At 43.8% G+C, this 13395-nt stretch overlaps 1 protein-coding gene across 2 annotated transcripts in view; it reads right to left on the minus strand.

Annotated features, from left to right (window-relative positions):
• PTPN22 (protein tyrosine phosphatase non-receptor type 22) overlaps nucleotides 1-7247 on the minus strand; it is a 57802-nt gene extending 50555 nt beyond the window's left edge. For both annotated transcript variants that reach the window (XM_077766850.1, XM_077766846.1), the window contains exon 1: nucleotides 7046-7247. In XM_077766850.1, coding sequence (XP_077622976.1) covers nucleotides 7046-7132 — 87 coding nt within the window. In that variant the 5' untranslated portion in view covers nucleotides 7133-7247. The remainder of the gene's footprint in view (nucleotides 1-7045) is intronic.
• Nucleotides 7248-13395: the final 6148 nt, after the last annotated feature.

The raw sequence follows: 13395 nt of genomic DNA on the forward strand, positions 1-13395 counted from the left end.
TGGTAGCCACTCCTGAGGGTCCAGACAAGGACGTAGAGACCATGGCATCACAGTGGAGGCCACCAAAATAATTATGCTCAGCAGACAACTTTCTGATTATAGTTGGCTTCTCATGTAAGTTTTTTTCCAAACTATGGGATATGCTGTCAGTCAATGCAAACTTCTATTGTCATGGTGATTTTTCTCCTTGAAAGAAAAATTTTTCTCCTTCAATCTTGTTTCTGGTGAATTTCGTATATGTTTGCCTAGTCTTGATGATCAACTCTGGGCATAGTGACAAAACTGAATTTTTATTTTTATTTTATTTTATTTTATTTTATTTTTGTAATGTTTTATTTATTTCTGAGAGAGACAGCATGAGCATGGGAGGAGGGTCAGAGAGAGAGGGAGACACAGAATCTGAAACAGGCTCCAGGCTCTGTCAGCATAGAGCCCGACGCGGGGCTTGAACCCACAAGCCGTGAGATCATGACCTAAGCTGAAGTCGGACACTCGACTGACTGAGCCACCCAGGCGCCCCAAAACTGAATTTTTAGACTAGCAAAACTAAAGCTGTGGTGATCCAAGCTAGTTCTTAAGCGAGTACATGATCTTGTGCAATGCACTGTGTGATCACAACAGTTTGGTAATTGCATATATTCGACCTTGATGGGATTCATAAAAATTATTAGAAAAAAAATCAAGACCTGGCTTCATGTAACAAAATGGAAGGATTTTATAAACATAATGTAGAGTGAACAGAAAAAGACCTTTAGAAAAACCAAATACGTAACATGATTTCATTACATAGAGTCTCAAAACAGGTAAAATTAACCTGTACTGTTCAGTGATACGTGTGTGTATGTGTGTGTATATATGTGTGTGTGTGTATATGTATACATATGTATCTTATATATAAGATATATCATATATCTGATATGTGACATATATAGCATGTGTATATCATGTATATATCTTAAAGCTATTCAGAAAAACAAAGAAAATAATTTCACAGAGAAAGGCAAATAGCATATGATTTCACTTAGATGTGGAATCTTAAAAGAGCAAACAACTAACAACAATGAAAAGAGAAACAGACTCATAAATATAAAGAGAAATTAGAGGTTGCCAGAGGGGAGGAGGGGTGGGGAATAGGCAAAACAGGCAAAGGGGATAAAATATAAATAAAAATCATCACCATTTCAGGGCAACATTTACCTGTAACCTGACCGGGGCTGGCAGTGGGAGGTGAGGGAGATGTGTTCCAGGACACCGGAGGGATCTCTGAGGTGCAGGGCAACGTTCTATTTCTCTGTCTGAGTGGTGCTTGAATGGGTGCCTTGCTTTATTACTAGTTGTTAAATTGCATATGTGTGTTTAAAGTACTTTTCTGTGTGTATGTTATATTCTACAATTTTTTTTAAGTTTAAAAGGCTAAGACTAACGCACAAGTTGGGGGCAATAGAGTCGGGGGTCGGAGGGAGGGCTAAGAGGAAAGGCTCAACAGTTAGATAGCTCTATTTCAAGTCCAAGTTCCTCCACCTAATGAAGAGCGTGGCCGGGGGCAAGCTGTTTAGCCTCTCTGTCCCTCAGGGTCTACTATTTGCCAAAGGCGTGCTAGTGCTAGTCACTGAGGATACCAAGATAAGCGGGAACTAAGTATGAGCCTCCCCGTTGTCTAACGGGAGAGCAGACATTAAATAAACACACTAATAGATGTAAAATTGAACTGTGAAAAATGCTATGAGGCTGGGGGCCAAAAAAGAAACTTTAAATAAGTGACAGATGGTGCCAATGAGAACGTGTTACAGATTCGATCTATGGGGAAGGTCAAGAGAGACCTCTCTGAGGATATGGCCACCAAATTGAGATCTGAAAAATTATGAAGTGTTCATTAACTAGGTAAAGAGGCGTATGGGGGAATATTGAAGGAAAGGGAACAGCATGTGTGCAAAGGCCCTGTGGCAGAAGAAGCATGGCGAGGACAAGAAACTCAATATGCTGTAAGAAGCTGCTCAGAAGCACTTGAGGGCTGGTCCCTTCAGGACTCTGTTAGCCATTGCAAATGATTCTTCGGGAAGCAAATGAGGTTTTGTTTGCGAAGCACATCAGCACAGCTCCATGGGTTAGCTACTGTTGAACATGGATGAACGGAAAAGTCACATGAGAAAAAGCAGGTTGAAAATAACTATGGAGTATAGAGCTGTGGAATCACCATGTTGTACGCCTGAAATTAATGTGACACTGTGTGCCGCTGTACTTCCATTAAAAAGAAAGAAAGAAAAAGAAAAGAACCCTGAATATTTTTCAAGCTTTGAAATCAAATAAAGAAAATTAACATAACAAAGTATTATTTTACACTAAGTAAATTAGGGGGAATAAAAGCCTGCTGTGACATGTTTATAGGTTAAGAGGTTTTGGAATCAGACCGGTTTCAATCCTGGTCTTGCCGTTTTATGGATTGAATGAAGATAATACTTTGCTGTTGGGGTTGTTGCAGTGATAAGATCATACATGGTAAGCCACTTATTGCCTAATCTACTGGTAGGCAGTCAAAAAGATTTGTTTATTTTCTTTCAGAGTAATTAAGGCCAGGAAGGTGGTAGAGAAGATGATAAATTCAGACTTTGCAAAGTAGAAAAGCCCTTTGAAAAATCCAGTTGGCTATACGTAGTCAATTAGATGCTAATACTCTTCGACTCAGTTATGACACTTTAGGGGCTCTGGCCTCAGGATATAATCCAAAAGAAGGGGAAAACCACATAGACAAGCATACTTATTGCATGTTATATCAATAGTCATGAAAAGTTAGAAATAATCTAAGTCAAAGAAAAAGTTAAATTACTTGGGTGCCTGCTACATGTCAGGCACTTCATATATTCACTCCATTTTCTTCACAGCAATTCTGCAATGTGACTATTTCTTTGTTCCCCCTTTTGAATGACTTTGTGGAAGGTCACACAGCTAATGATAGAACCTACATTGAAACTAAGGTTTGTACGATTCCACAGTTGTTACAAATATGGATGGCAGAGCAAGACCACTTGAACTTGAATCTCTGTTCCACCACTTACATGGCCCTGAGCAAGTCAATTGACTTCTCTGTCTCAGTTGCCTCATCTATAAAATGGAAATAATAACAGTACCTTCCTCACTGGATTAAATGAGTTGATACATAAAAGTGTTTAGAATAATTTCTGTAAGAGACATAGGAGTATTAGCTATTATTCAGAGTATTATGCTTCCATTACACCGTGTTGCAGCAGAAGCTGTAAATATAGATTTTAATTAACATGATAGTTTTTTGTATAACGTTAAGTGAAAACATGAGAACACAAAATTGTATCTATGCTATAATTACAAAACTGTAAAAGACAGTATATAAATGGACAAGAACTAGGATTCCCATACCAAAAAGGCTGTCTTTTTGGGATATTGGTACTATGAATTTATTTTCTTTTAACCTGCAATAATCCTGTTGTGTAAGAGTAACAATGATAAGGACTTTTTTTAAAAGCACCCTTAAGAAGTTTTTTAGGGGCGCACGGGTGGCTCAGTCGGTTAGGCATCTGACTCTTGACTTTTGGCTCAGGTCATGATCTCACGGTTCATGGAATCGAGCCCTGCATTGGGCTCTGCGCTGACAGCATGGAGCCTGCTTGGGATTCTCTCTCTCCCTTGCTCTCTGCCCCTCCCCCACGCACACACAGCTCGCTCACTCACTCTCCGCTCTCTGTCTCTCTCATTCTCTCCCTCTCTCACAATAAATAAACATTTACAAATATAGAGGAATTTTTGAAAATTAAAAAAATTAGAAATTTTCAGTAGTATGGCTACATACTGCTGTGTCTGCTGTGTAGAAACTATACTAACCGGGGACTTACCCTCGGGCTAGACCCCTCGAGGGACTCGGTGTTATTAGCTGAAGCAAGACGCTTATTACACAAAGATTAATTTCGCAGGCTCTGCAATGATAGATCTGGATTCAATTTTATGTCTATGGCTGAACAGCTGAGCGAGCTTAGGCCAATTACTTAACCTCTCAGAGCCTCAGTTTCCTCATCTGAGAGGACATTCCTCATCGTAGAGAACATAACCACGTCATGAGTAGTAAGATAATGAATATGATGCTTCCTTGATATTCCACCAAGACTATCACAATTAAATATTTCCTAGAGTAATAAGCTGTTTAATGTCTGCCTTTCTTTTTTTTTTAATTTTTTTTAACATTTATTCCTTTTTGAGAGACAAAGAGAGACAGAGCACAAGCAAGGGAGGGGCAGAGAGAGAGGGAGACACAGAATCTGAAACAGGCTCCAGGCTCTGAGCTGTCAGCACAGAGCCCGAACCGGGGCTCAAACTCACGAACCGTGAGATCATTACCTGAGCTGCAGTCAGACGCTTAACCGACTGAGCCCCCCAGGCGCCCTTAACATCTGCCTTTCTAAGACATCCTCTAGTGTCTTAGAAATCCCCACCAAATCGAGGATTGCACTGCATACGGTTGCAGCCTCTAGCACAATGCTTTGCATGTAGTAAGCACTCAGTAAACATGTGGATAAATACATGAAGACCTTACAGGACCCCTTGGCAGCCCCCACTCCAGAAACGCAATCAGGTTTAGTGCTGGCTCAGGAAAAGCCCTACGCAGCATGGTGCTGCCTTCAGCTGTTCTAGCAGGGCTACTGCTCAGCCCAGAGCCACACAGCCAGGGGGAGGTGTGGGCTGAAATCCGAGCCACTGACCTGGCAGCGGGGCAAGGTGCACAGACTGGATGCCTGGAACCAGCGAAAACTTTCCATCATTCCCACAAAGTACCCGCCATTTAGGCTAGCAGTGGCCTGGGGTCAAAGATTCAGTGACCCAACCCCAAAAACATCCAGTCCTGGGAAATTAAAGGGCTTAAGGTTGGAAGTGGGAAATGACCAGATGGAAAGCCCTTCAATATGAAAGCAGCATTTACCTTGTCCAAGCAAGCAAACTAGCCCCATTCACCACTGCCTAGCTCCCCCAAAATGAATGTCTCTGGTATCTCAGCTGAGCCTTTAGGTGGGGCTGAGGGCAAGACTCTGTTTTTCCACTGGAGGACATGAGTCAGTGAGCAGTGAGGTTCCACTTAATCACCACCCAAAAACAAGGTCCTTAAAACCAAGAGCTAGAAAAGCAAGGAAGTGATTAATATAAAAGTCAGGATAGTGATTATCCTTGGGCAGGACAGGGCAGGCTGGGGTGGGGGTGGGGGTGGGGGTGANTTTGTTGACCTCTGCGGTGGTTGCTTTATAATTATGCTTACAGATGCTCTATGTAATTTTCTAAACGTGTCTTATATTTCACAATTTTAAACAGCTAAAAAAAAATTAAAAACTATACAATGTTTTGAAGCAGGGGAAAATGACCAGATTTGTTATTATTAGAAGATCACTTGGGTGTTCAATGGAAAGTTGACTGAAGGTGGAGGCAAGCCTAGAGGCAGAGAAAACAGGAGGTGAGGAGGCTGCTGTCATTTGGTGGGAGATTGTAATGACCGAGGTAAGAAAAGGTAAAAAATTAGGGATATAGTCTATATATATATTTTTTCTTTTTAATACAACCAAAAGAAAACAGAGGCTGGCACTACTCCCTCAAGTCACTTTCTGCCTCTGTGCGTTGGGTGAATTTGGCTCAGGTGTAGAGAGTCCAGAGGCAGACACATGTCTAAACAGACACACAGGCCAGGACTTCCCTTTACCTCCCTCCTTGGTAGCTCCACTGAGAGGGACTCACACTGTCTGGCCAGTGGCACTGAGAGCACATTTCTCACAATGCCAGAATATTATCCGAGTTGACACAGGTGCCTCTGTCATAACGTAGAATAACTCAGTCATGATATCTAATCACCCAGGACTTTACAGTGTTTTCACCTCTGCTCTCTGGTGCCAGAATGTCAGCTCCATGAGCTCCCCAGGCTTTGTCTTGTTCATGGCTGTCCCCTTAATGCCTAGAACCAAACTCGGAGCACAGCAGATGCTTGCTACATATTACGGGAATGGAGGAGCGCGTTTAATTATCACGGATATTGGATCATCACAACAGCCTGTGAGGACAGGTAGGCCATGAGGGATCATGCCCAGTTTGGGAGTTAGAAAATGAAGACTTGGGGGAATGAAGGGACAGGTCAAAGAGCTGCTAATCTGGCTGACAAGAGAATCGTGATTGGATTTCGGGTTTTCTGCGTCCACTCCCTTGTTCTTCCCACTCCTTCACAGCTGAAGAGCCAAGGTTTCAGGTTCTTAAAGCCCTGAAACCACAGCTGGAAGTAAGTATTCCAAAATACGTAACACTATCAGATATCCTATGTCACCGGACATGTGAGGTTACAGGAGGCTGCTAGCACGTCCATCATCACAGTCCCCTCCGAGGAGACGCAGGCTTCCCCTGGAAGGTCCGATGAAGCCGGCCCTAAGCCAGCTGGTACTTCTCCACGTCTCTCGCTTGTCTCTACTTGTCACCCCATTCCACCCCTCCATGCAAAAGAAGCTCACGGAGACCCCATTACTTAACAGCAAAAACACGTGTTCTCATTTTCCTCCTTAGAAGAAAAAGAAAAGAAACCATAAAGAAACATGGCAGCAGGTAGTGTTGGTGCCCCTCCTGAACCTTTGTCATCTGAGTGGGAGTCCATGGGGGACTAACAACCTAATGCTACACGAGTTGTTAATCTTGGTCTCCTTCCTCTTCATTAAAAGTAGTCATTTGAAGCATAAGCCACAACTCGGAAACCTGGGGGCTCCAGATGAGCAATCACCATGAATGTTTATACACCTGGAATTATGTACATCCTCCATGGGAATGCTGGTCCAACTCCAAGACTAGCAAACACTATGTATAAAACGCTATTTTGGACAGAATACTTAAAACACACAAACTGCTCAGAAAAGCCCAACTTCTAGGTTGCCTTCCTCCCTTCTTCCCTGCAAGGTCTGATACTCTCCATCCCACAAGCAGTTTGGTCTAGGAGAGTTAGACAATCCAGGTCAGTTAAACAGTCTGTGTCACCACCCCTGAGAGTGTCACCCGTAAGACTCACCAGAAATTCATTGGCGAGCTCTTCTTTGCTCGGTGTCTTGGTCTGGGCCTCCTCCAGGAACTTCTGCAGAATCTCGCTTTGGTCCATGCTGCAAGGCAAGAGAAGCTGCGTTTCAGAGGGTTAGGGGAGGGCATGTCAAATGTATGTCATGGCCGAGGTATCACCAAGAAGCCACTACTGCTGCCAGAGCAGAGCATGTTGAAGGCTGTGGTTAACTGACTTCATCACAAGCTCTAGAGGAAATTAGTACGCAACCAGGCTCTGTGGTCACACAACAAAGCCATCATCACTCCAGGGCCCTAGTGCCTTCCTTCTCAAGGAAGGAACCTGGTTACAACTCAAGTTCTAATAAACAAGAAGGCTAACCAGAGCATAACACATGGTCTGCTTAGCTCTGACACCGTTCCACTCCAGCATCTTTGAGTCAAAGCCACCCCTTTTCTTGTTTCCTAGAGAAAGGGCAGAATTACAGGTCTGATGGATGGGGTCTGCCTCTCCCCATTTCCTCCATGAACGCAAAGGCCCTGTGGGTCCCTTCTGTTTCCTCATGTCCCAGATGAACTCAGTGAAGTTCAGTTAGGGTCAGACGTCTTCCGCCTGCACTGTCCTCCCCAGAATTTCTTGCCCATGTGATCTGTGGAAAATTACCGTTCATCAGAGAAGGCATTTTTACTCAGCAGTGGCATGTCTGCCATCTACACCTCAAACTCTCTTTTGGATGAAGCAAAGTCAGCTGCTTCTGACAGTCTGTGCCTCTCCCGAGGCTGGGGAAGTGCGGACCTCCATTAAAGGAAGTGTTGTTGATTTCAGGACTGAGTGTTGGTCTGTATAAGATCCAGGAGGGACAGTGGCCCCCATGAGAAGCACCTGACCAGGAAGTCGGCACAGTATCTCCTGTAGGCAATGCTAGTAAACTAAAAGGAACAGAAAAAGAGTAAAATCAGCCACCTTGCTGGCAGCAGTATAATGTTCAAGGCTGAAAGCCTGAAGCATCATTTCTAGAGAAGGCGTTCTACTATCCAACTAGTGCCTTGGAAAAGGCCATTGCTTCAGGAAGCCACGCTGTGCACGTGGCATTTGGTCCCTGACAGACAAGCTGTTCTAGAAGAAGCTTCCACATCTCAGCGTGCACAAATCCCCTCCTCAATGGGTACAAACCTTCCTAAGACTATCTCCTGCTGAGTGAGAGCGACCCCAGATCAGTGTATCATCTCTGTTTGAAGACAGTAGTTCCATAAATAATTGTTAACAAAATTAGTCTGAAATAAACCTGGAGAAAACTGGGAGATGTGCCATTAGAACTTCCTCTACTAGCAATCTTTTCTGTGTTGCACTATTTAAACTCTGTTTAGGAAATTCCAGACACTATGCAGCTACATCCACTTTACTGAGCCTCGCAGCAGGAAAGGAAAGGTCTTTGAGGGGTCCTGCATGTGAAACTAGTTAAGAATTTCAATCCCAGTCCAAATAATAAATTAAAGTGAAGCAGGATAGTATTTCTCAATCCCCACCTAACATTAAAGGGGAATTTTTTGTGGTACTAAATACTGCAGTGTTTGATTTGCCTATCTCAAGACAAAAAAACGGGAAAAATTTTAAAAGTTTGAAATTGAGGGGCGCCTGGCTGGCTTAGTCGGTTAAGCGTCTGATTTTCGCTTAGGTCATGATCTCGCGGTTCGTGGGTTCGAGCCCCGCGTCGGGCTCTGTGCTGACTGCTGGCTCAGAGCCTGGAGCCTGTTTCAGAGTCTGTCACTCCCTCTCTCTCTGACCCTCCCCTGCTCACGCTGTCTCTCTCTCTCTCTCTCTCTCTCCTAGAAATAAATAAAAATAAATAAATAAAAGTATGAAATTGAAAGTTCACAATAACTAAAACCGTGTAAAAGTATGTACATGATTAAATGAAGACTAAACGGCACAGGAAAAAATGAACTGTGTGTTAGAATTAAGGATTTTTTTAAATGTTTTTATTTATTATTGAGAGACAGAGAGAGACAGAGCATGAGCAGGGGAGGAGCAGAGAGAGAGGGAGACACAGAATCTGAAACAGGCTCCAGGCTCTGAGTTGTCAGCACAGAGCCTGACGTGGGGCTCAAACTCACAAACTGTGAGATCATGACCTGAGCTGAAGTCAGACGCTTAACAGGCTGAGCCACCTAGGTGCCCCAGGATTTTTTTTTTTAAAGTAGGCTTCATGGCCAGCATGGAGTCCAATGCAGGGCTCAAACTTAAAACCCTGAGCTCAAGGCCTGAGCTCAGATCAAGAGTCAGACACTTAACCAACTGAGCCACCCAGGTGCCCCTAAGGATGCTTTTTAAAATTCTTGAACACCATTTTTTAAAGAATAAAAAAACAAGAATCCATTAATTTGTTCAACAAATTTACTGAGTACCCACTAAATGCTACGTACTATGTTAGGGCTGGATATACAATAGCAAACAAGCCAGAATAGAGTGAAAAACACCCGTAACCGGTTAATAAAGCATCTCAGGACTAAGACATGGATGTAATTACTAATTAAAATAAAAACGTTCCAAATTAGGGGCGCCTGGTAGCTCAGTTTGTTCCGCATCTGACTTTGGCTCAGATCATGATCTCGTGGTCCACGGGTTCAAGCCCCGCACCAGGCTCTGTGCTGACAGCTCGGAGCCTGCTTCGGATTCCGCATCTCCTTCTCTGTCCTTCCTCCACTTGTGCTCTCTCTCTCTCTCTCTCTGTCTCTTTCTCATAAATAAATAAACATTAAAAAAATTTTTTTAAACGTTCCAAACTGGGTAATCTGCAGAGTAGCAAAGCATAACCCTAAAAGAAAAATGATTTTCTGTATTTGAACAAGAGAGATAGTTTCACAATCCCTCTGTCCCCTTAGAATGTAATTACTTCCAACGAAACCAGAACTTTACTAATTAACAAGCAAAAGTATACCTAATACAATAGGACTTAAATCTATGTTTCTCAAGCTCATATCTCAGAACAATGTCTGACTTTATTCTCGTTTTAGGGAGAGCTTAACATAGTGATAGCTACGAGATAGAGAAATCCTCACTGAGACACCCTCCTTTTACCCCAAGTATAAAAATCTAAAAATAGTGTCTGAGCCGAAGTGCAGATTTCTTTTCAAAAGCAAGCAGCAATTCTCAGGAGCCTGTTCCACACTAAAACCAAAAGAGACAGAAACATCGTGAAATAACCAAACCTCAAAAACCCACTTCGCTGAAAGACCATTTCCTGAGTAGACCACTCAAGCAAGCAAAAAACACAACTGAAGGAGAAAACAAAAAACTTTTATTAACAGTTTTATTTGTAACAAATCTAAGCCACTACTTAATGTTTCACACTTCCTTCTATAGATACGGGAAGGCAATAGGAGCATCGCGCTTTTTGATTTAGATTCTGATGACTCATTTATATCTTGTGGGAAGATCAAGAGCTGGGGAGGGGGAACATGTTACACAGTGAAGACTGGCAAGTACGTAAAAGGATTGACGAATTTACGATGAAACATTTAAGCCGATCTGGCATAAGCCCTAAGTGAACACAACAGTTCCATGCAGTGGAAGACCCATGAGCACTGGCCACCGGGGCGAGTTCTAGTGGAAAGTAAAAGTGAATGAGCACCTGAGGAAGAGCCAGGAAGGAACACCTCACTGCTGCCTCCCGTGGTTCTGCTGTTGATTCAGAAGGTGAATGACAGCAGAGAGGAGTGCCCCTTGTAGTCACCTGCGCCAACAAGAGGGGAGTGTGTCCGAGTAATGTTCGACATCAGCGTCATGGAGGTTGGAATTANTTAAAAACCCCAAAAAACAAAAACACTTAACCAAAAACCCCAAAAAACAAAACCCCAAAAACAAACAAACAAAACACTTTAACCAAAGAGAGTATCAGGGGAGATCATTAGGACACTTATTATCGGTTAATAGGAAATACGCTCAGGAGGTTTCTCAGAACATCCTCTCTCTCTGTGAGGAGGACTGTTTTACCCTAGGGAAGCCGCTTACCAATGTTTGCTTGGGTTTTACTAGGCCTGCCTTTGTCTACCGCCCAGGGTCACTGATTTGATACGGGCTCTGTGTTATCTGTGTCACACACAGTGCTTCGGGAGCCTCCTCTTGGTCACCAAGGTCTGCTTATCCTTTCTCCTCAATGTCTCATAGCTTCAACCAGTCTCTTCCATTCCCATGCTGACCTCTGCCCCCTTTTTGTCACACGTGGGTTCCACCAGCAACAGGCTCCTAGTATTATTCTATGCTTATATCTCCTAGGAACCAAGGGTGGGTGAAAGCTCTTAAAACTCCTCTTAAATGCTAAAGAACCAAAGTAGTGACGGGTGGTCTACTTAATGCCCATCCAGATTCCTCAGATGATCACTGAGCCCCTCCCTGGGGGACCCACCCCTTCAGCCACAGGCCTTACTCTCTTTACTGCCACCTCTTTTGCTACTTCTCACCTTTCCCCTCATGTTCCCCAAGATGAAAATAAAGCCGTAAAGCGTTTCTTCACAACTCCCGCCCCAACTCCGTCTCACCACAGGCCTTCTCTTTGTCTGCCTCCTTTCGGACAAAGTCTTTATTGTCATCTGTGGAAGCTTGCTTTGTTTCTTCACATGGTTCTTGTGCTCTATGCGTGTGTTTAAAAGAGCTCATTCAAAAGAAAACACATAAACCACCCCCCTGTAGTTTTAAATCGATCAAAGGCAATGCCAGTGTCTTCCATGTGCATTTGTGTGCCCACAATGCTTAGCGCAGCCTTAAGCACACCTGAAATACACCTGTTGTGATCAAGTACACTGCATAATGCAGTGAGGTGTTGGTGGGAGACCCACCCTGACTTGGTCACTGTCTCTGCCAATTGCTCCAGGCCTCCTGCCTGGCACAGAGCATGCCTGCCTCTGGCCGGGCACTTCTCACTGTGCCAGGAGCAGATGGGCCTTCCCTACAGGGAGGTCCTGGGACCTGGCAGAGAGCACTTGCCTGACAGCTGCCGCCCGAGCAGCAGGGCCACTGTTATGGAAAGAATGGGGTGGCCACCACCAAAGTAGGGTGCAGCTCTGTGCTGCCATAATGGCCAGGAAAAAACGACCCCTTTATCTCCAGAATAGATCCATTTTCCCTTTTACAAATGGACATAGAAGAGGCTTATAAAACGCCTCTGATGAGGCTTGGTGCACCATCACCCACGGCAGGAAAGTCCCCCACCCATCTTCTTGTCATGATGGCTTCTCGTCACTACAGCTTTCTGAGGCCTCATCAGCCTCTCCCGTTCGCCCTCATGGTCAGCTTCCCACCACCCACAGGGAATCGTGCTCTGCCTTGGGTTTCAGAAACACAGTCCTCAGGAGGCTAAAGTCAACTGAGAATTTGCGATTGACCCAGCGTCCTTTTTTTAGGACAGAATTGGGACTCTTGGTGAGACGTGGCATCTTGTTCAAAACATAATCAAACTTGAAATCTTATCTTTTGTTTGTTGACTCAGCATTGAGTCTATTCATTTATTCCTTTAATGAAGATTTATGAGATCCATATGTATGTGAGAGAATGGGGAAGAGGGGTGCTACAGATGTGTACAACGAGGTGTCTTCATTCAAGGACCTTTTATTCTAGTAAGGCGGGGGGAAGTACACAAATAACTATAACTTAAGGCCATTTGTGGTAAGACCATAAACGTTATGCAAACAAAATGTTGAGAAGGCAAAGATCACTTTGGGTTATCTGGCTAGCCTTCATGGAGGAAGCGACCTTTGAGTTGGGTTTTGAATATGTCAAAGAGCCTGAGAGACAGAACAGCAGGAGGAGGATAGCTTAGTGAGCAGCTCAGTCTGGCTGGACGATTAGTCATGTAGAGAAGAGTCTAGATCGACAAGGCTAGAAAAGGGCAGCTGGAGACAGAGCCTGAGGGAATTTGAATACCAGGCTACAAAGTCAGGCTTTGTTTGATGGGCAATGGAAAACCAGTGAAGGTTTTGTTTTCTTTTAATACCAACTTTATAGAGGAGGAGCCTGAGTGGCTCAGTCGGTTAAACATCCAACTTCACCTCAGGTCACAATCTCACGGCCTGTGGGTTCGAGCCCCTGAGTCAAGCTCTGTGCTGACAGCTCAGAGCCTGGTTCGGATTCTGTGCCGCTCTCCCTTTCTGCCCTTCCCCCACTCGCACTCGGTCTCCCTCTCTCTCTAAAATAATAAACACTTTTAAAAATAAAATAAATATAACAACTTTACTGAGGTAGTACTGACATACAACAAACTACACATTTCAGCGTGTGTGGCTTGAGAAGTTTGAAACATAACATGCACCTGTGAAACCATCCCTACAACCAAAACAGTGAATATAACCAATCAGCTTCAAAAGTTCTGC

This window comes from Crocuta crocuta, unplaced genomic scaffold, assembly GCF_008692635.1.
Source record: "Crocuta crocuta isolate KB4526 unplaced genomic scaffold, BGI_CrCroc_1.0 scaffold180, whole genome shotgun sequence".
Lineage (NCBI taxonomy): Eukaryota > Metazoa > Chordata > Mammalia > Carnivora > Hyaenidae > Crocuta > Crocuta crocuta.